A 22,908-nucleotide genomic window follows, 5' to 3' on the forward strand; every position below is an offset into this window, starting at 1 on the left:
AATTAAGTTACTCTACCCACTCTAGGCTACTCTACACTACTCTTCTCTATGTATGCAGACAATTTGTCAAATCACTGAGTCATATGTTGGATTTTAGTAAACTGCATTATATGTATGCTACTGGACTGTGTGTGCTCCTTCATTAACCCTATGGGATTGATAACATTAACTAAACTCTACTCTAATCTCTTTGCTCTACTCTACTCTACTCCACTCTGCTCTACTCTACTCTACTCCACTCCAATCTACATCTGTACAATATTCTACTTTACTCTACTCTACTATATTCTACTCTGCTTGACTGTACTCTACTTTACTCTACACTTCTCTACTCCACTCCACTCTACATCTGTACTATATTCTACACTGCTCCGCTCCGCTCCGCTCCACTCCGCTCCACTCCACTCTACTTTACTCCACTCCACTCTACTCTACTCTACTCTGCTCTACTCTGCTCCGCTCCACTCCACTCCACTCTACTTTACTCTACTCTACTCCGCTCTACTCTACTCTACTCTACTGTACTCCACCAGGTCCAGTCGTCTGACAAGTCGTCGGGTGCGGCCGGCTGCCTGGACTGCTTCTCGGCGCCCCTGAGGAGGGAGGTGAGCAGCCTGAGCCACAGCCAAGGGGACCAGGAGGAGGAGCAGCAGGAGGAGGAGGAGGCCCAGCAGGGCGGCAGGGGATACTACTCCGGGGTCACCCGGGGTCAGGCTCAAGGTCACGGTCCAGGTCAAGGTCAAGGTCAAAGCCGGGTGGCGAGGGCCTTCTCCACGCTACCGCGCGCCAGCAACGTCATCTCCACCTCGGAGGGCACCAGCCGCCGCGCCAGCTTCCACAGCATGATGTCGGGCAAGTCGGGCGCCGCGTCACCCAGCAAGACCACCCACCCGGCAGCCGGCAGGGGTGGGGACGCAGGGGCCCACAACAACCCCCCGACCAATGCTGGAACCCTGACGGCCATCATAACCACCACCATGACCACCACCGGCAACAATAGCAATCCTGTGCAGGACGGGCAAGGTGGACAGACTGTTGGTGGACCAGCAGGGGGCAGCAGCAACAACAACCAGGCGGATTCTCCAGATGGTCCCGTCTGTTCCTCTACCCTGCTTCCGGAGCCCTACTTGGAGCCCCCCCTCTTTGGCGCTCCCTTCACCCTGGACTCGGTCTTCACCAACACCATCTTCAGCGAGCCGACCTGTGGTGGAGGATCGCCCTCCAAGAGCCATACCTCCACCTTCTTCTGCCTCAACCCCAGCTTGGTGCACAACATCAGCGGCCCGCCGCCACTCTCTTCCCACCTCCATCTCCAGGAGGAGGAGGAGGAGGAGATGGAGGAAGAGGAGGAGGAGGTGTCAGAGCTAGCGGACCTCCGCAAAGGAGATCAGGAAGAGGAGGAGAACCTGGAGGGTCAGGGTCCCCAGGACTGCTCCACCAGCGAGGACTACATGACGGTCACAGAGAAGTCGGCATCTCTGGCCCCGGACAATAAGCACTCCCTGCTGGCGTAGTAAGGGGAGTTTTAGGGGTTCATCTGGTTGAATTTAAAGGCGTGTGTACAGTGATCAGAACAAGGACAAGGTCAGTGAGCACTACAAGACCAGCCACAGAGAAGTCAGCATCTCTGGCCCCCCGGACAATGAGCACTTCCTGATGGTGTGGCAAGCTAGGTTTAATGTAGCCCCTTAGCGCACGCCATTCCACCAGTAAAACACTGTAATAGTCACTGAAAAAAACTTAACTACCATAGTACTACACCACTATGACAGTGCACAGGGCCTTTAGGAATACATTACGACTTGGTCAGTGCCATTCTGGTAGCAGCTAATTTATAACAGGGGCCGTGTCTTCCTGGGATTGTGGTGCACTGTGTAGGATTGTGGTCAGAGTAGGTATTTATAAACATTCCCCGATGGTATAGCAGGAAGTAAAGATGTACAGGAAGTATAGGAAGCAGGAAGTAAAGAAGGTGAATCTAACAAGGAGCGACACTCAATACAACGTCCATTGCAACATTCGGCCCCATGATTTTCGGCCGAATAATATGGTAAAACTACATCGATATAACTATCGGAAATTCTTCAGTTATGAATGCTTATACAATCTCATGTGTTTTTTCAGCACAATCTATGCAGAACTTAATTATTTATGAGGCTAAAGTTGCCAAAGTAGCTAGCCATATTGTGCTAACTTTAGCATTAGATCCGCGGTCTTTCCTATGGCCAAAGAACGTTGCTATGGCTAACAGAGTGGTGTAAGTGACTACCTGTTCATTCCAGAACGGCAGATTTGACTCAAAACTGACTCAAAACGCCCCCTATTGACTGTTTCCCGTAAAAGACCTGACTGTCGCTTCTTGTTAGAGGTGTATATTCTTTGCAGGAAGTAAAGATGTACAGGAAGTACACTATAGGAAGCAGGAATTAAAAATGTACAGTGCTGTGAAGGTGTACAGTGATCGAAATGAGGACGAGGTCAGAGAAGACATGCATGATGGTGATCACGCACTGTAAAATATTGCAGCCAGTGAAGCATAAAAGGGTAAGTTAAGTTAAGTTTAGTTTATTGGTTCATTTGACAGGGGCCATGTGCAGGACAGTTCCAGTAACAGAAGTAGCTAAAAAGCAATTTACATCTGTGGTCCCTGGACAGGAAGCTTTCAAACAAACACACACATTAAAACATGGACAATACATGCCCTACTATTACAAATGTTACACACTAAAAGCAGTCACATCACACTAACATACCAAACTTAAACATATTAAAGCTACATTTTCAATCATATCATCCCATCATCACTGTAATGATGCACATTCAAACTGCACATTTGACACATGGCAATACATATAGCAGCACATAGGTTAATGATCACATCTTTGATTAGTCTTTCAAGGATCCTGCCCTGCTGCCTTGAGAAACAGAAAGCATCGAGTTGAGTTAACTTACAAACCTAAAGCAGCAGGGCACCGTACCTTTTTACGTTAAACTGGCTTGCAATGCTTTACAGTGCAGAGAAGTCTGTTTCCTGGTCCCATACCATTAACATTTGCCACTGGTGTAGCAAGGTTACAGATATGGATTCACCTGTTTGTCTGAATTTAAATATGCACAGTGCAGTGATCACAATGGACCAGGGTGTACTTAGTATTGGAACTAAGTACTGGAAGCTCGAAAGAATGATGTTTTAAAAAGGTTCAACAGAACATACTGTAATGTGTAATTTTAAGACTCTTACAAGTGTTGTTGTACAAATACTTTTTTTAAATAAAATAAAATCACCAAACGCTAAAGATCATCATATGACCAACTCCCATATCAGTCCAAATTTCAGCCATTACTGTTCATCAAAAGTGTCCACAATGCTCACTGAATTCCCAGCAAAAAAGTAAAAAATTATCAAGAAATGAATTCCCAACAAAAACACTGAATTCCCAACAACAAAAAAGTAAAAAAAATGATCAGGGGTTTCAACAGAGAGACCAATAACTGTCTGCACACAGTATCATTATATGCAGTTCCACATCCATATTCAGATTCATATTGCAGTACAAAACACTAACCGCACAAATACACCAGCCGCGACATGAGCAAGGCGAGCAACTTTCTTACTTTGTATTGAGTCGTCCGACAAAAGTGATTCGGGTGACTAGAGGCGATTCGCGCGACGAGAGCGACAGTTTGTAGTTGAACTCCTGGGAATATTATGCAATTTAGCTATGACACGGATCGGCGACAGCCGCCACAGCCAATGGGAATGTTGGAATACTTGCATTATGCTTTTGGACATACTCAAGTCGCTTCAATCGCTTGTATCGCTCTAGCTGCACAGAAGCGATTCTCTGTCGCCTGAATCTCGTCGCGGCTGGTGTATTCGCCCGGTAAGGGATTAGCACCACATTTACAACATTTTTATCTTTTTCTTATGCCATGTGCATACCACGCAACCTTCCAGTGTATTTCAAGCTGACCCTTGCAAGGACCAATCATGGTGCAGTCAATAAAATGGGTTACAAAAATGCAGTGGTTCCAACTCTGAGCAAGTAGAAGAGTGTAGTTGGTTGTGCATACGTAGAGGTGAATGTGTCACAAAAAACTACAGAGTTCCCAATGTCTTAGTACTGTTGGAGAGGTGGAGAGGTGATTTCTACAATACTGCACAGAAAACTTGACTCTTAACGTCACTCAACACATACTGTACTCAATAGACAGAGTAAGTCACACCAAAAGAGACACGTCAATATCAAACACTAACTACAATCAATGTCAATGTCTTTTGTGATAATTTATCTATACAGTCATTTAGTTTGATCAGGTTGACAAATATACAGGTACAATCAAATCAAGCCCTTGCATGTTAAGTGGTGTTTTCCCTAGTTTGGTGTCCGGCCTGTGTTCCCTGGGGAGGTCACCCTACAGTTGACAGTGATGTTTGCAATCGGTGCTAGTAGGATATGAACAATCATCAAAACCTTTTTCCCTAAACAAATAAAAATGATCCGTTGCCCAAAGACCATGATTGGTGTAAGTGATATTGGGATTCATCATTATAACAAAATTATAAATAAAGAATATTTTTAAAAGCATAATAATAATATTGAGGAAAAAAATCATAATAATTCTGAAAAAAGTTGGCAGATTTTTCTAACCTTCAGTATGATTTTCTTCTGTTGCAATATCAGTGTCATATCAGTATTGTTTGTATTGTTAATTATATATTTATTTTGTATTCTTTGTTGCATTTTGTTGTGATTTGTTTTCCCAGCAAAATAATTTATGTTGTGTCATTTCTCCCTGTTGACTTTTTTTGTTATCTTTTTGTGTTTACATTTACCTATATTTCCTCTATCCAATTGTGGATTTTCTTTTTTTTCTATGATGTGCTGGTTTGTGCTGGTGCAGCTTAGACATGCAGTATATACATCTGTACACATGTGTCTATATACATATGTGTAATGAATCTAGACAGTTTATATCTATTGTCTGTTTCCTTCACCATAGAAACCCAGCCTCTCATTCAGGTGTGTTGGCCACTGGCCAACTAATTAGTCGAGGTCCCTCCCCCAATCCTAACCCACCAAAGTAGACAGAATAGCAATCTTAATTTCAATACGTCAATAGTATTTATTAATGAAACATGATCAGTCTTCTTAGAGAAGAAATGTAAGTACATTATAATGACCAGACTGTTTGCACACTTTTTGTGAAAATCTTCTTTTATTTTGTCTGACACAGCAAACAATAAATTGTATTTAAAAAAAAATAATTATCAAGCGTTAAGCCTTGAAAGTTAAATACAAATAAATAAATCCATCCTTTAACAAATATCATGTTACTGTCATGTTGTGTTGAAGCATGTTGACACTTTGCAGTTCCCCAACACATTGTTCGATAAGGACCACAGCCATAATATTCAAGGTTTGCTTTTCATTTAAAATATAGGCCTACATATAAACAGGTTTCGCACCTGTCCCGATGTGATGAGTTCTGACCATTTCCGTTATTCATGTACATATGCTATTATTCGAAAATGTTTCATCTCCACGGTTTTAACGTATTGTGTAAATGTTGTTTCTACACTGCATTCAAATTCTGTATATATTTTAGAAAATAAATCAGCTTCTGACCATAACATTCATTGTCTCCTCTTTTAACCTGTGTAATGTCTTATTTGAATGCTAAAAATAAAGCACCACCTGAGTAATAGGCCTATCACAATTTAGCGAAACAAAACAGCCCTACTACACATGAGTTTTATCTTTAAAACGTTGAGCTGTTATTGAGCTGTGGAATGTTTAAAATGAGAAAAGCAAACACTGTTCTTTAAACATATTCAGTAACACGGTGACATGAATGGATGTCAAATAATTTAAGCTAAACACAAAAATAAATCATGTTTGAGGGTGTTTGGTGCCCTCTGCAGACAGCCCACAGTCACTGCAGTCAGGTAAACAGACAGACAGACCGAAAGACAAAACAACACAATACAACACAACATGTATTCATATGGCGCAGTATCACAACTTTGAAGTTGACTCGAAGCACTTTCAAAATGCACATACACACACTCCCACATTCCCACACCAGCTCATGTGTGTGAATGTTCGGGGTTCATGTGAGAAAGTGCACACACACATGCACACACGCACAAACACAATAATAACATAGACAGACCTAAAAAAAATACACTGGAAGGGATCGTAACACAGTCTAATTTCATAACATCAAGACTTAGCCTACAGGAAGACGGTGTAGTTCTACCAGAGAATAGAGAATCTTTGGTTCTACTTAATCTGAGAGCCGTTTTAGGCTCATTGCAATACCTGACCCATTGGCAGAGAATGTCTTCTCTAAAAGGCAGTAGCGGTAAGCTGGAAGTAGTCCTGGGGTGCATTTCTCGGAAGCTTAGTTGTTAGCCAGTTAGCAACTTTGGCAGTTGCCAATGGGAAATTGGGGAAATCCAGTCAGTGTTAGTTGACTCCACTGTAGATCACACTGTCATTCTCAGCCCTGCCAACAACACAAACAGCATACAGTTATAAAGGTTATCTAAAGCACGAGTAAGAACTTAAAATAACCACAATGGAGCCTTCTGATGCAGACAGCTGTTGAACACTGTTGAAAGATATAAAAAGCCATTGCAACTTTTATTTGATTTTAATGTTTCTAGGAACAAATCAGTGATTTTGCTGATATAGGCAGGCTGAACAAAGGGTTCCAAATGAATGTTGGAGGTGCCGAATGAATGTTGGAGGTGCCAAATGGATGTTGGCAGGATTGACAGCCCAAATTTACCTGTTCTGCCTCACTCTTGGCCGGAGTCTTAATCCCACCTGTCATACACACCTGTGTCTCCAGTAATCCCTTCCCCCTCCCTCCATTTGTTATGCGCTTTTCACTAGCAGCTGAACTTCTCTGAAATAAGGCATTTCTCACGGGCTGTGTCTGCTGATTGATGACAATGGGTGTGACCAGGCCTGCCGGCAGACCAGGTCCCCATTAAATTGTATATATTGGGTAGAGGGGCCCTTTCAGATGACTTTGTCCTGGGCCCAGTAAAAGCTGTCTGCGGCCCTGGGTGTGACTGACGTTTGGGGACATGTATGCACGTGGCCTGAAAGGCTGTCTGATAGATCTGTCAGAGCTTTGAAAGCTGAACATTGCTGAATGTTTTGGTTTGGGCAACAACGGAGCTGTTGGAACAAAAGGGCCCACAATGCGTTTCAAGCATTTCGTCACATGCAAAGGCAATAAGATCCATCAACGGACTAAGCCAGTGTGAAACGCCCCAGAGTTGAGGTGGAATGCAAACAGATACATGGTTGGATTGGCCATATGGCATACAGGGTATTTGCCCGGTGGACTGCTAATGGGTTGTTTTGGGGGGGGGTTAGATATTTTTTAATCCTGGCTGAAAATGCCCGGCCCGGTTATTTTTTTTGGGGGGGGGGGGGGGTGTTACACCCAGACCAGCCCCGGACACACACATACCTTTCCACACAATCTCTGTCTCAACCATTGCAGGCAGCCTGTTGAAATGCCAATTCCTGACGGTGTTGCCCCATAACATACGGTAACACGTCAAATGACGAAATGCATACACTTCACACACACACACACACACACACACACACACACACACACACACACACACACACACACACACACACACACACACACACACACACACACACACACACACACACACACAGAATGTTTTTTTGGGTTGGTTGGTTGGTTGAATGTTTCTTTTTCTTGTCTTTTTCTTGGTAGTGTGTAAAACCACCCACCTGGTGGCACCACTTCCGCTAGGTAACTGAAGAGTGTAGTAGGCGACAGCATCGTCCTGCTGGATTGGTTTGGGCTTGGGGCGTTTGATCTGAATGCTGGCGTACTGAACGTCATCTTGGTCCTGCTGTGTGGCGGCCCTCTGTGTGGGGTCAGAGGTCACGGTACTCGTTGCCATGTTAGCGTACACAAGGTCAGAGTCAGACTGATGAGGAGACAAGATGAGAGGGAAAATAGTATGAGAGGCCATCTTGGAAATAAACATAGCTGACTTCACATGGCACAGCTTTTACATGGTTAATAAGTCAAAATTTAGGCCTGCATTTCTTTATTTCGTAAACATATCCCCATGATGCACGAAAGCCCATCAGTGGAAGTTGTCATTTTTACCACCGTAGAACTACACTGCTATTACAATACACAGTGCCTTCTTTAGTCATACATTATGATTTGATCCTTGACATTCTTGTATCAGCCAATTTAACAGGGGCCATGTCTCTTAACGGGATAAAGAAATGTAACATTTGACAGACACACATCTGAGTTTGCGTGGTACAGTTGCCATGACAACAAGTTTAGATTTCATATAAACTGGAAGAAATACTAGGTGGGTGTAATTTTTGTTTGTTTAAAAGCATACAGTGTATATCTCCCAAGCTGCAAAATGAATACCCCTCTTGAATGAACTGAACCTCGAAATATTATATCAAGCTTAAAAGATTAAGTTATTACTGTTACTTTAATAGCAGTGTTACTATGTGTGTTGGTTATATTATCTAGCCCACAATAAATCACTGCACAACATTAAACAGCTTGCATTACATTTATCACCTGTGTGTTAAAATTGTCAGCTCTTCTGCTTACGCTAACTTCTGCATTCTTCTTCCTGTAAAAGAACGATCATATTACACTGACAATATACAGTTACCTGATTTATATATACTAATACATGTCTTTTTATACAGTTTCAGATGAAGAAAACATACCTTAAGTACATACTTCCAACTGTCAGCAGGACAACAAGAATTACTAACACGATCACAACTACCGCTAGGATCACAATCACCTCAACTGCCTCTAACCCCCGCTTCACTAGGGAAAATTAAACATAAAAAAGAGTTGTATAAGCAAGTTGTTAATGTATGACTTTTTCCAACACTTTCAACAGGAATAGCTAACTGTTATACAGATTTGATCTGCCTCTGTTAATGGAACATTTATTTACCAGTGACCAGGCATTGTGGCAGCATGGCATGTAGTTTTTATTACTTCACTATAGTCAAGAATTAGAAATTACTGGTGCAGAAAAAATGATAGAAATACTCACTGAACTGAACAGCCACTTCATTGGATGTCCGATAGCCCATCTCGTTGTTTGCCTGGCAGTAGTAAAGTCCACTGGTATCAGAGGTGACATTGAAGCTGATGCTCTCCCCTCTGCCCCTAACGAGAGACTCAGCTCCGGACTTCATGTACCAGGTGTAGTTGTGCACTGGTGGGTTGGCATCACTGCTGCAGGTCAGAGTCACTGGAGTGCCCTCGTCTACCATGTCACCAGAGGCACTTGTTGACAGTGTAACATTCTTTGGCTTGTCTGTGAAAAGTATCTTTGTTTTTAGTTTTAACTTTGTTTTGAAAGCTTAAGCTGTGATAGGCCACCGCTCATCTGTTTAGAAGGTGCAGGATTCAGTAAAAAAATCTGTATAAAAAGAAGACAATCCGCACACTTCAGGTCTATTTTTGTGCAAAGAAGCTTTACTTGACTTGCAAGAGCCTGCCTGATGAAGGTCTAAGGACCGAAAGCTTGCAAGTCAAGTAAAGCTTCTTTGCACAAAAATAGACCTGAAGTGTGCGGATTGTCTTCTTTTTATACAGAAACTTTGTTTTGAAAAATTGTTGAATGCCCTTTTTAGGAGGTAGGCCTATAGCACACCATGCTTTCCATGCTTTGGTTGCACATTGAGGAAGGCACACGCCGAAACGCGACAAAAATCAAGAAAACTGTTTGATGCAAGGTGCGCCCCCTTCTCTTTGACTCCAACCATTTTATTTGGGCCAGCACCCTCAAAATTAATCAAGAAACCTGAGTGAAGCCTGCTACCTGCCATACACCATGCTTTCTAACATGACATATTGAAAAGTGGATGTCTGACTTCTCAAAAAGCGTTCACTTCTGTCACACTGGTCTCATGATTGAAATGATGGTAACACTTTATTTTAGGGATACATCTATTAGCACTAATACATACAATATTAATGCCTGTGTAAGTAACTTGTAAGGCATGTACTAAGCAAAATAAGACAGTTGTTAAGCATGTATTCACAAATGTCTTGTTTATGCCCAATTAGGGATTTATTACCAATATAACCTTAGTAAGGACCTAGTAGACCTAGATTTCTATTTATGAGTAAGCAGTAAGGGCCAGAATACAATGTGTATAAGCTCCTGGTACATTGTGTGAACAAACCCTGAACAGTGTGAAAACAGATGTGGAATAAGGGTCCCTATTCTAAAGTGATGCATTGCTCAGCCCAGATGGCTTAGGGGCCCGCACTACCTAGGGCCCCCACACTACCAAGGGACCCCACTCTACCCACACTCCGCCCCCAGGAGGCAAAGTGTAAGAATGTTGCTGATTTTGCATTACTCTCATCAGGTACATTGACCTCACTTGTTCTACTCAAGATATTAGAGGGTAATTGGAAGCATTATATAGCAAGGACTGGACGTTAACTTCTCAATGACGGTGGGTGATGAGATGTCATTTTTTCATACACCAATTAGTTTTAATTGTAAAAACCCTACAATAAATGCAGAATATAACGATGAGTAATATTTTGGAAGCGAAACTAAGCTATTCCTTTGTGATAAATAAGTTAATGTTTGAGAAACTTAGCTCCAAGAAGTGCAGTGCATGATGGGTACGCCCTTAGTCAGAAATGCAATGCATGGCCAATGCAGCAATGATAATATTTCTGTTGTTACGTACATGGCAAATTGTTTGGATAGCATCTAAATTTCACGAGTGAGGGGAGGAGCTAAGAACGTAGGCTCAGAGCTGGGTAGGTTGTCTGTTGGCCTAGATTGCGTACCCATCATGCACTGCACTTCTTGAAGCTAATATTCTCAAACATTAACTTAATTATCACAAAAGAATAGATTAGTTTTGCTTCAAAACTATTATTCTAATGTTCTGCATTTATTTTTGGGATTTTTACAATTTAAACTAAGTGGTACATGAAGAAAATTACATCTCACCAACCCACCGCCATCGAGAAGTGTACGTTCAATCCTTGCTATATAAAGGCTCCTGTTACCTTTTATGCAAAGTGAAAAAGAGGAAACTAGATGACTCAGCTGAATACTTAGTAATTATTAAATATACCCTTACAGTTTGTCGATTGTGGGGGCTAAGTAGCGCGGGCCTGGGTGGTGTGGGGGCCCTAGGTAACGAGGGGGACTTAGGTAGTGCGGAGGCCCTGAGCCATCTGGGCTGACCAATGCATCACTTTAGAATAGGGACCCTTATTCCGCATCTGTTTTCACACTGTTCAGGGTTTGTTCACACAGTGTGTCGGGAGCTTATACACATTGAATTCTGCCACTTACTACTTACTAATAAATAGAAATATAGGCTTACTGGTCCTTACTAAGGTTATATTAGTAATAAATCCCTAATTGGGCATGAACAAGACATTTGTGAATACATGCTTAACAACTGTCTTATTTTGCTTAGTACATGCCTTACAAGTTACTTACACAGGCATTAATATTGTATGTATTAGGGCTAATAGATGTATCCCTAAAATAAAGTGTTACCGGATTGATAATGAAAGCGATGAATGAAACCGTCAAAACTCACATGTGACATTGAGAATCACAGCTGTGGACGGGAGATTCTCGTGTCCTCCAACACAACAGGAGTAATTGCCTGAGTTCCCACTGCTGACCGACTTTAACTGCAGCGTGTTGTCTCTGGTTGTGTGGTTAGAGCGAAGCGGTTGGCCATTCTTGTACCAGGTGAAGGAGGGCTGGTCACTCAGAGTGCAGGTGGTGTCACAGGTCAGAGTGACTGTGTCACCCTCTGTTACCGCATCAGGTGTCATACTTACATGCAATGCTGCAAGTGAAAAAAGTCAGTGTCTCTGTTATTAACTCTGGAGTCTTCAGGATCTGTGGCGCAACACACACTCTCAGAAATAAAGGTACAGAACTCGTCGCTGTGGCAGTACCCTCAAGGGGAGTACCATTGCGTCGCTTGGGTGGTACCTCAAAAAAGAGGTGACAGATGCACATTGGTCGACATTTCAAGAAACTAAACGCACCTCTTTTTTTGGGGTACCAATCAAGCGACGCAAAGGTACTCCCCTTGAGGGTTCTGCCACAGCGACGAGTTCTGTACCTTTATTTCTGAGAGTACAAGCAGTATGGTATATATGCAGGGCCGCTGAGAGCTTTGGCACGGCCCGGGACAAATACATCTGATAGGGCGCCAAACCCAATTAATACAATGTAATGAGGATCCAATTCTGGGGCCCCTCTCTCCCTGGACCCGGGACAAGTGACCCCTTTGTCCCACCCTGTCGGCTTCCCTGTATGTATGAGAGACAAGCTGACGGTTGTCATGGCATTTGTTTTCTGACAGAGGTGAGGAGGGGTGACAAAGCCAGGGCTGCTGATAGCATTGGTCGGGCCTGGGACAAAGTCATCTGAAAGGGCCCCCCACGCAATGCATACAATGTAATGACGGCTCAATTCTGGGGCCCCTCTCTCCCTGGGCCCGGGACAACATACCCCTTTGCCATACCACTTTTGTCTAGCACGTGAATTATTGGTTTTGTGGATTTGTGCACCCCAACCTCCAAATGCAGATGTGCATCTGGCTTCATGCATATTGGAGCACAAAAAACAGAGGTGTCCATTCAATGTTAAGAGAGTAAAAAAAATAAAACCCTGTCAAATTTTCTTCTTCACTGAGTAGCGGATTCTAGCCTATACTGAGAATTGATTACAATTGAGAGGTAGGTGCATCAAATTAATTGCAAGATTTTCACTTTCTATGAAATCAAGCCAGGTGCAGAATCAAAATGTAAAAGTTCAATGTAAAGAAAAGTTGAAACACACACCGATGACCTCCCTTTTAATCCATTTTCATTTTGAGACGATTCGAGCCAACACGGCCCCTTCTGTACCGGATTTTAATCTGGGGTGTACTCACTTTTATGGCCAAGGTTCAAACATTAATGGCTGTATTTTGTTCTTTTCTGAGAGAACGAGAAATGTAAGCGGTTATATATGTTGCTAAAAGGTCACTAATCATTGTGTCAAAGTGAAATTTCTTTAATGCTCTCCTACGAAAAGATATACTCACAAATCTGCAAAAATGTGAGGGGTGTACTCACTTATGTGATATAGTGTATGACAGAATGGAGCCTTACTGTACCTGTGACTGAGACCCTGATCCCAGGTGAGCCCTCCTCTCTCCGACCCCAAACGGTTGTAAAGCTGAACACATATTCTCCAGAGTGGCTGTTACTAACGTCTTTCAGTCTCAGCGTGCAATTGTTCTCCTTGTTCCCCAGATACTCTGTCTGATTCATACACTTGGTGTTCGAACACACAGGGACATTATGGCCACTGCTGTGGTGTTGTACAGCAGACCAGGCTGTTGTTTTAATGTTGTGATCTGCGGGGTGTACGAAGATGCAGGGGATGTCCAAAGACGATCCCAGTAACGCACAGGTACTGACGAAGGAGTAGGTCACATCCCAACACTGTGCATTTGGAACACCTGTGAATGCATTCAACCCAGAGCATGTTAAACGGTCAAAATAATGACAATAGCACCGCCTATTCACAATTAATTACAATCAGTTTGTCCGCCCCATTACTGCACCACAGATTCAAATTCCAGCATAATGAGGCAAACAAAATCAAGGACATTGATTGTAGTCATTCAATCGCAATATTGCAGTGTATTGGCCTAATATATTTTCTAAAAGCATGTGCAACAACGTCATCTCAAAACCCACCTTTTCAAAACAGCATATGACACTTGACATATATTCTACATCCCTTTCCTGCCCTCTATATCTATTTCTGTATGTGTGTGCGTGTGTGCGTGCGTGCGTGCGTGCGTGCGTGCGTGCGTGCGTGCGTGCGTGCGTGCGTGCGTGCGTGCGTGTGCGTGCGTGCGTGCGTGCGTGCGTGCGTGCGTGCGTGTGTGTGTGTGTGTGTGTGTGTGTGTGCATGCATGTCTGCGCGTCTGTGTGTATTCACGCACAAGTTTGTGCATGTTTGTGTGTTTGTAGATATGTCTTTTCTTCATGTGCATGATGTGAGCTTGTGTGTGTGTGTGTGTGTGTGTGTGTGTGTGTGTGTGTGTGTGTGTGTGTGTGTGTGTGTGTGTGTGTGTGTGTGCGTGCGTGTGTGCATGTGTGTGTGGGTGTGTGTGTGTGTGTGTGTGTGTGTGTGTGTGTGTGTGTGTGTGTGTGTGTGTGTGTGTGTGTGTGTGTGTGTGTGTGTGTGACAGAGAGAGAGAGAGAGAACTTCCTGTAATGCGTCTTTGAGCACTATGAAATGCACTATGCCATACAGGATGTAGGCTATTACATTATTATTAGTTTAGTAGTAGTTATGGATCTAGTGAAAATAAGACTACTACTCGGGTGAAAAAAAGCACTCGTAGAGTGCAGACCTCCACAAAGCCAGGTCAGATCAGGAGTAACATGGAGTCGGCTTGGACCACGGAACAAACTAACACGGTGTCCAAATTTCAAAATGATATGTGCATGCTTTATGTATTATGTGTGTGTAAGTGATGTTACAAAAAAATAAAATAAAGTAGCCTAAAATAAACACACAATGCACAAACCAACGTGGCAGAAGTGTTGGGCCCCATGAAAGATTTGAATTTTGGGCCCTCTTAAGGGATCCTGTCAGTGCTGTCAGTTCTTGGGCCCTTAGAATCTAAAACACCTATACCCCCCTTGTGCCACCGATGCCGACACGAGCACATTACGTTATGCATGATGGATACAATACAATAAAATACAACATGTACTGTATTTATATAGCGCAGTATCACAACTATGAACTCCAAGTGCTTTCAAAGTACAGATACACACAGTACAGATACATTCCCACATCAACTCTGGACGCTGCCGTGGGGTGCCAATTGTCCGGGGTTCATGTGAAAAAGTGCACACACACACACACTTGGAGGCAACAGGGAGGGTTAAGGTAGTGCAATAAGACTGAGTTGTACTGTACTCACAAACTGCTGGGGATCTTACTGGTTCATATCCTGATACGGCACAGGAGTAACTGGCCTTCTCAGTGACCAGTATGGAGGCTGTGGTTGTGCCTCGTAGATGCTCTCCATTTTTGTACCAAACGTACAGACGATCAGAGCCTAAACCACAGGAGGAACTGCAGGTCACTCGGGTCTGGTTGGGAAACCCACTCTCCTTTACGGTCAGATCTGAGTACAATGAGAGAAGAGGAAGAGACGTGGTTGTTCTGAGTGATCAACCTAATGCCATTATCGCAGGGCCGGATTAACGCACAGGCTAGATATGGCTGCAGCCTAGGGGCCCCCACCTGCCGGGAGGGTCCCCGATTGGCCAAAACGTAAAGATTGCAGAATTGTGACAAGAAGCAATATTGAAAAAAAAATCTGTAATGTAGTTTTTAAATCAGTTTGAATCTTGTTCATAGCTGGCACAGTGGCAGACATATTATCCTTAATTCCTAGTTTTTTAACGACACTTTTTATGTAATTTCGTAGTGAATGTTGCCTTCAAGGGCGGCCCACAGCAACCTGTAGCCCAGGGGCCCCGTGTCCTCTTAATCCGGCCCTGGCCATGATGCGTTTCCAAGCCATATTAAATGACATACAGTAATTATGACACACAATGCTTCCTAAAGCTTCATTCACACAGCACAGCTACCTGTAACCGATAATGTGATCCCAGGTTTTCCTGATATCCATCCCCCGGATAGAGTTGTAGAAAACTGGAAATAATACACTCCAGCCTGTTGGTCTGACAGGATGTCTATTGTGAGGCTGCAGTCGGATTTGGAGTTGCTGTGGTCTTTAACTTCGCTACTCCCCTCTTTGTGCCATTCCCCTTTTTTAAAGATGTGGATCCAGTGATATTCATATGTGCAAGACAAGACCACTGGTGCCCCTTTTAGACCACAGACACGTGTAGTGGTGTAGCTCACACTCGGACCACATTTTACTTCTGAAACACAATAAATATAATGCCAACTTAACTATATGCGTAAGTAATAGGACATTCACATTACACACCTGAAACACCCTTGATAACCCTCAATCTTGACTAAAATATGTCAAAGTTAAAATTGTTTTTGTTGTTGTTTTTTTTACACAAGTGTCAATAATGTGCTGATTTACTTCAAACTAACCACAAAGGTCTTCCTACTTCTATTTGTTAGATGTAATGCTGTCCATTGCAAAACAGTTGTGTCCTGCACCACTTTTAAATAAACCAAGACGCACGGCCAGTCTTGCTTTCCTATTCCATCTCTGAAATTCCATCTCACTCAATTTAAAGTGTATTTTTTTGTCCTTTACCTGTAAGACTCAGGAGCAACAAAGTCACCAACACACAGACACCTTTACAGCACATGCCTCTTGCCATAAACACTACCTGAAATAAACAAAGACAGTAGGTGAAAACAATTGGGGCCTATCCTGGTTCAGGATAAGTGAAAGTTAAGTTAAGAGGTAAATCATGTAATACAAGAGCTTTTCTAACGAAAATGAGGACTCCAGGCTCTTCCATTAGATGATTTACCTCTTAACCTTAACTTATCCTGAATATTGTAGTATAGGCCCTTGACTTACTGTACTGAGCACTTTCATATCAGGAAAAAGAAGAGTCCACAGTGGCATGCACAAACATTTCGGGGGGCAGGTGCTCACGTGGCGCTGGGGAGCATGTGCAACTTCCAGCTGCATTGTCACACGATTTTTGATCAAGTATTGTACCATAGATGATCATGTCAACATGGAACACAGTAAATTCTGCAAAAAAATAAAATAAAAAGGAAAGTTTCAAAAAGGGGCATATTTTGTCCTGTGAGGCAAAGGGGAAGGTGCTTTAGCACTACCTCGTCCCTATCTGTGCAAGCCTATGCACAGATGTATGTAGCCTACATCAGCTATGGAGCGACTAAACTAATGCTTGAGCTGCCCTAGTCCCAGGCCAGACTTTTGACATGATGTGTGTGTGTGTTCTCTAGGTTACTGAAGAAGAAAAAAAACTAGTCCTTCTTTGCATCTGCACTTGTTGTACTGTATGTTTCCTGTGCACTTTGTATCTGCTAGTGATGTTGGCTATGATTATGTTCTCAATTGTAAGTCGATTTGGTTATACAGTGTCTGCCAATGTAATGTAATGTAATGTAATGTAATGTAATGCAATGTAATGCAAGGTAATGTAATGTAATGTAATGCATAATGTAATGTAATGCAATATAATGCAATGTAGTGCAATGTAGTGTAATGTAATGTAATGAGCAGGGTCTGGTCAAGGCAGAACGTGTACAATATGTTAGGCCTATTTTTTCAATTCACCATCAGTTAACTAGACTTAATCATAAAACATCAAAAAACAAAACAAATTTATTTAGCCATTTATGCCTGTAAAGCAGCTGCAGACAAACCCTGCTGAATGCCTTATTGGGAAAGTTGCCCTTAGCCTATAAAAACCTTCTTCTAGCCTCTGATGAACATAAAAACATGAAATAAGTTGCATTTAAACCCTAAGACCCTCATCTTGCATATTGTTCATTCAGCTGTAACCCACATGTGTACCCACATTTTTATTAAAAACGCAAAAATTTCAGGAGCCTGAATGCAGCGTATGTGTGTCTTCAGACACCAAAGGTCAAACAGCATATATGAGTCATCAGGCTAAAATGGGTTAAACTGACATATTATCCATGATAATGTGTTCCCAACAGAACCCCCAGTAAAACATTCCCTAAAGTAAGAGCAACATGAAAGAAAAGGGGGATCACAGCCAGTGTGTCAGAGAAGCCAAACTCAAGCAATCAAGCTGACTGCACTGTTGCCAACACATCAGTGACCTAAACTACTACAGTACCTCAAAGTGAAATAAGGTCAATGTTTTTTTTGTTTTTTTGTTGTTGTTGTTGTTTTTTAACTAAAGGTTTCAGCTGATCTTTGAATTCGTCCTGTGCTTAATTCAAAGCCTGTAAATACCTGAAGTTATCCCTGACAAAGACTGTGACTACTTCTCATTAGTTGTTGTAAGTGTACGGTGCGTACAGCAATCTAATTCTTTCAGTTGCAAAACACCATTAGATTAGATAAATGAAGTTCTGTATAAGTCCAGTCATTACATAACATTACATTGCATTTGGCAGACGCTTTAACCCCTTAAGACACGGCATTATAAATGATCTGTTACCAGAATGGAAATGACCAAGTCGTAATGTATTACTAAAGGCCCCGTGCACTGTCATAGTAATGTAGTGCTATAGTAGTTAACTTTCAATGTCTATTACAACGAGCCTCAGGAGGTACGGTGTGCCTTAAGGGGCTACAGCGACTTACAAAGTACAAATGAGGACAGCGACTTACAATTGAGGACCCTGTGTCCAGTTATATGATGGTAATAAAAGCATGGCAATAGGCTTTTAAGGGAACAAGCAGGCCAGGTGAGAACAAAAGCCCTGAGTAAACAGAACTAAAATGTAGTGACATCTATTCACATTGCACACAGAGAAATGGAAGTGACATTGTGTACCACTGTGCAACCAGAGCTTGACATTGGCACCTGCCAATCGGCCAAATGCAGATAAATGATGACTGTGGTTTGTACTAATTTCAGTCTCACTACAGTACTTTGGCTGGAAGTTTAATTAAGGGCAATATTTCTTAACCAGTGAGTCGGGACCCAAAAGGGGATCTCAGAGAGGTCTTGGGTGGGTTGCAAGACATTGTTAATTCTCAGCTCCACTAGTTGATAGACATGCGTATGTCAGCATAAAATGCAAATGTTCATCCAAAACACATTGTATATAGCCTCAAATGGCGGCTCTGGGGCCAGATGTGGTCCTTGGTCGGCAAGGTTCTGGCCCCCCACGAGGTCAGAACAAAATGAAAACAAATATGTGCGCGCTATCAGTGTCCGTGCGTAATTTACGATCACTAACACTTCAGGTTAGGGATATTTCTCCTACATGAGTGATATCTGAAATAGTCTCAAAATACTGTAGACCATCACAAGACTACTAAGAGATAGAGAAGTGAATATCTGCTCTGTCTGGAAAATTAGCCGCTTGTTTCGCACCCTCACCTTGGACATCGTGACATACTGTACTAGGGTTGCCAACGGTCCCTTGAAATACAGAATCGTCCCGTATTTAGAGATACAAATACAGGTTCTGTATTGAGCTGAAACAGGACACGGGGGGTGTTAAAATTGAGGAAATTACATCTAAGAAATGCAACATTTCCTGCATCAATGCAACATTTCCCGCATCAATGTAGTGTCCTGTATTTTTTATTGACAGTTGCCAACCTTCCATGTTCGGCCTCTTTACTAGGAGGAATTCGAAAAACTGGCCCTCAGTGACATTTAATTGAATAGCCCTGGCCTATGTTATCAAATGCATGGTTATATTTTTGTTTATTTTATTCAATTTATCTATTAAAGTTTCAGATTCAGTTTGTTTAGTAGGATGTCAAACTCAGGCCCGGGGACCAAATCTGGCCCGGGGAGTCATTTTATTCGGCCCGCGAATTCATTTCAAATGTGCATTTGCTGAATGTGTCAAAGACAAAGGATCTATGCTGTGGGGGCAGAGAAAAGACATCAACTCTGTACCAGCCACTCTCCATCCAAGGGCAGACAGTAGAGCAAGTGGAAGTTTTTTAGGTACGGAAATGGACACCTCCCTGTCTTTCTCACAGCACGTGGACTCAATATATAAAAAAGCACAACAACGCCTTCACCTACTCAGGAAACTCAGGACTTTTCAAGTAAACAAGGACATTATGAGTATACCGTTCCCTCATTGAATCAATCCTCACCTTCAACATATCCTCCTGGTACAATTTAATTGGCATTAGACCAAAGAATAAACTGTCACGCAGAGTGAACCAGGCTATCAAAATTACTGGCTCACCTCAACCCTCCCTATCTGAGCTGTACAGTAGTGCAGTGATCAGGAAAGGAAAATCAGATCATAGAGGACCCCTCTCACCCCCTCCATCACTCCTTCCAACTGCTGCCATCTGGTCGACGGTTCAGTGTTCTGGCGCACAAGAACAGATATAAGAAATCGTTCATCCTTCAGCTGTGGCCATACTGAACAAAAGATGAACTATCCAGTCTCAGCATGCATGTATTGTCTTGTCTTGTTTTTGTCCTGTTTTGTCAAGTCTTGTCTAATGTCTGTGAGAATCACTGAAGCCACGCCAAAGACAATTTTCTGTTTCATGTGTAACAGACAATAAAGTTTTATCTAATCTTATCTAATTTACCGTTGGTCCATATACACCATTAATGCATAGCATAAGACTTGAACATAAAATTTGGTGTAGGAGTGGGCCCAGATCAATGAAACAGCTGACATTACAAGTGCATGCACAGACAATTCGGCCCGCAATTTTGTTGCAGATTTTGATTTTGGCTCTCAGTCAGTTTGAATTTGACATCCCTGGTTTAGAGCTACACTGCTGCATTGAACAAAACTGATCTTTTCTTGCTGTAAGATACTTCCTCTTTTGCTCCTAGGCAAATACAAATACGCAAATACTGCTAAAGGAAACCCAATCTAAAAATATTCATGCGAGTCTCTGTTGCACAATTATATTGTCTAAACTAAACTACACAGGACAACTCAAATATCTACACACACTCACACACACACACTTTTTGAACAAGCATGCCCTTGACCTCATAATAAGCCTGCCAATGAACCCCTTAGTATTAAAAAATAGACTAATGACCCTCAATGGAAAATGAGCACCCCTCCCCCTCTGAAATGTATCCTTCTCAACGCCCCCCCTAGGGGCCCCAAATGCCCCCTGGGGGGGTGTAGAGCCCCCCCATTGAGAATCCCTACCCTAGAAGTTGAATTTTTATTGAAACACAAAAAAAACAATCAAGGAAAGCATTTTCTTAGCAATTGTGGAGCAAGTGGAGTAGCATAAACAACTAAAATAAGACTTATTTTTTTAAAATATAGATGAAAAGATATGCACCCTACCTCCTGGCAGAGAGCTCTCTCGCCCCAGTTCTGTGAATGCTAACTTTGTTCGCTTCGTTCAAATGATGAACATCAGTAGGAACCTATCGTTTAGATGCTGCTATTTTCAGTGTGCAGTGTTGTGAGTGTTTGTGTGCGATGTGTATGTGTTTATAACTGTAGTGCGGAGGGAGGGAATGTGTTGATACACACAAACTGATATTTGCGTTTGCGGTAACCACAACTTCCTCACCCCTGTTGAGACCTGGGGGAGGGTTGAGAAGGCTACAGTTGAGAGGGGACGTGCTTAGTTGCCATTGGGAGGCATGTTGTTTCCAAGGGGGGTGCTGGCAGACTTCTATTCAAAAAAGGTTTATAACCACTGAAATAGAATGACTTGCTGACAGTGTGCAACAGTTCACACTAGTTCTGTTTTTTTTCCCTCTGCTGTTTTTTTTTTCCTTTTAACGGGTGCCTCTAAGTAAAGATGTTTGTGACTTTGTTTGTTTGTTTGTTTGTTGGTTGGTTTGTGTGGGGCTGCTTTTTCTGGTCCCCATGGGCCTTTATGATGTGTCAGTCCTCTTTTTGATCTCACCCAGACCTTTAGAGCTCTCTTTAATCCGTTAAAACACGGCGTTATTAATTTGTTGTTACCAGAATGGCAATGACCGAGTCGTAGTGCATCACTAAAGGCCTTGCGTTATGTCATAGTCGAGTAGTACTATGGTAATTAACCTTTCAATCACTATTACAGCGTGCCTCAGATGGTACGGCATGCATTGAGGGGCTATGCAATTACACCTATCACAAGTGTAATTCATACCTATGCTGAACTATACAGAGACCATGTCAATAAAGGTCAGTACGGTTCACTTCCGGGATATGGGTGCACTTTGAGCATTCACATGTACAGGAAAATGCTGAGTCACAGGTCTGAGTTCGCTTACACTGTATTCCCCAACAGCACTACGAACTAGAAAAGTTTACGCTGTAGTGCTCAATATTGCAAAAATGTCCAGATGACATACACATTTTAGGTGTTCTCAACAGGTTTTCAGGTACCAATAAATTAACTCTGGTTGGCATTGTGTTTTTAAGTACAACTGAAATCCTAACACAATGTCTTTGAGTTTGTAAATTGGAACTCTATCTGGCATATGGGTGGTTAGATGTCTTGACAACAGCTGAGGCGACCATGGAGTAGTGGTTAAACTGCTGGTCTTCAACCTCAAAGGTTGCAAGTTCAATCCCCAACATGGAGATAACCTTCCTGGAAGATGGTATGAAAATGTTCAGATGGCCACTAGACCCATGACTCCAGCTTTAATTAGCAATATTTTTCACATTTAATTTTGAGCAAAAGCACAAAAGAAAAATGCTCAGGTAAAGCAAGACAATATTTGAGCTGCTGTGGTCTGGATAGGGGAATGGCCACAAGATCAGAGGAGGTTTGAGTTTTGTATTACCAATAACAAAACACTCAAGTAGATATTTATTGTTTATTTTTTGCGAAACTGTGAAAGTTACAAATTCTTTAAATCATGTCAGTTGGAACTATATCTGACATATGAGACTATGGATGTCAGCATGTTGTGCTTGGGCAGTCATGGACTAACAGTTAAGCAGTTGACCTTGAAACATGATGGTTTCAAGTTCAATTCCCAGCACGGGATGTTAGAAAAAAAAAATCACATTCAAACATTATTGCTTTGGTATGATGTCAGTTGGCCGGATTTGAAGTGGAAAGTATGTGTGAAACACATTTGACTGTTAATTATGAGTAAGTCCAATTTCTACTAACACAATTACTTTCTAACAAACAGCCCTAACTTTCTACAAATACAAAACCTCCAGTTGAGTGG

General features: G+C 42.4%; 2 protein-coding genes across 2 annotated transcripts in view; one reads left to right on the forward strand and one right to left on the reverse strand.

The window, feature by feature from the left end:
- LOC134457104 (girdin-like) overlaps positions 1-2,183 on the forward strand; it is a 69,508-nt gene extending 67,325 nt beyond the window's left edge. Inside the window, exon 31 of the mRNA XM_063208911.1 lies at positions 534-2,183. Coding sequence (XP_063064981.1) covers positions 534-1,514 — 981 coding nt within the window. The 3' untranslated portion in view covers positions 1,515-2,183. The remainder of the gene's footprint in view (positions 1-533) is intronic.
- Positions 2,184-5,988: 3,805 nt separating this feature from the next.
- On the reverse strand, positions 5,989-21,162 carry LOC134450411 (B-cell receptor CD22-like). The gene is made up of 11 exons (XM_063200260.1): positions 21,068-21,162; positions 16,395-16,470; positions 15,745-16,041; positions 15,069-15,275; positions 13,236-13,583; positions 11,655-11,912; positions 9,119-9,385; positions 8,778-8,883; positions 8,623-8,677; positions 7,794-7,996; positions 5,989-6,513 (listed from the first exon to the last, which is right to left on the reverse strand). Exons 2-11 carry the CDS (start codon positions 16,459-16,461, stop codon positions 6,474-6,476), a joined length of 1,848 nt encoding a protein of 615 aa, XP_063056330.1. The 5' UTR covers positions 16,462-16,470; positions 21,068-21,162; the 3' UTR covers positions 5,989-6,473.
- Between the last annotated feature and the right edge of the window lie 1,746 nt (positions 21,163-22,908).

This window comes from Engraulis encrasicolus, chromosome 1 (assembly GCF_034702125.1).
Source record: "Engraulis encrasicolus isolate BLACKSEA-1 chromosome 1, IST_EnEncr_1.0, whole genome shotgun sequence".
NCBI classification, from domain to species: domain Eukaryota; kingdom Metazoa; phylum Chordata; class Actinopteri; order Clupeiformes; family Engraulidae; genus Engraulis; species Engraulis encrasicolus.

Bases quoted from the DNA above. Each gene is read 5' to 3' on its own strand.
- LOC134450411 (XM_063200260.1), bottom strand. From the start codon at position 16,461: ATGGCAAGAGGCATGTGCTGTAAAGGTGTCTGTGTGTTGGTGACTTTG. The intron at 15,276-15,744 runs GTAGCTGTGCTG...CATTGTACTCAG, and splicing joins GATCACATTATCGGTTACAG to ATCTGACCGTAAAGGAGAGT. The intron at 8,678-8,777 runs GTATGTTTTCTT...GTTCTTTTACAG, and splicing joins GTTGGAAGTATGTACTTAAG to GAAGAAGAATGCAGAAGTTA.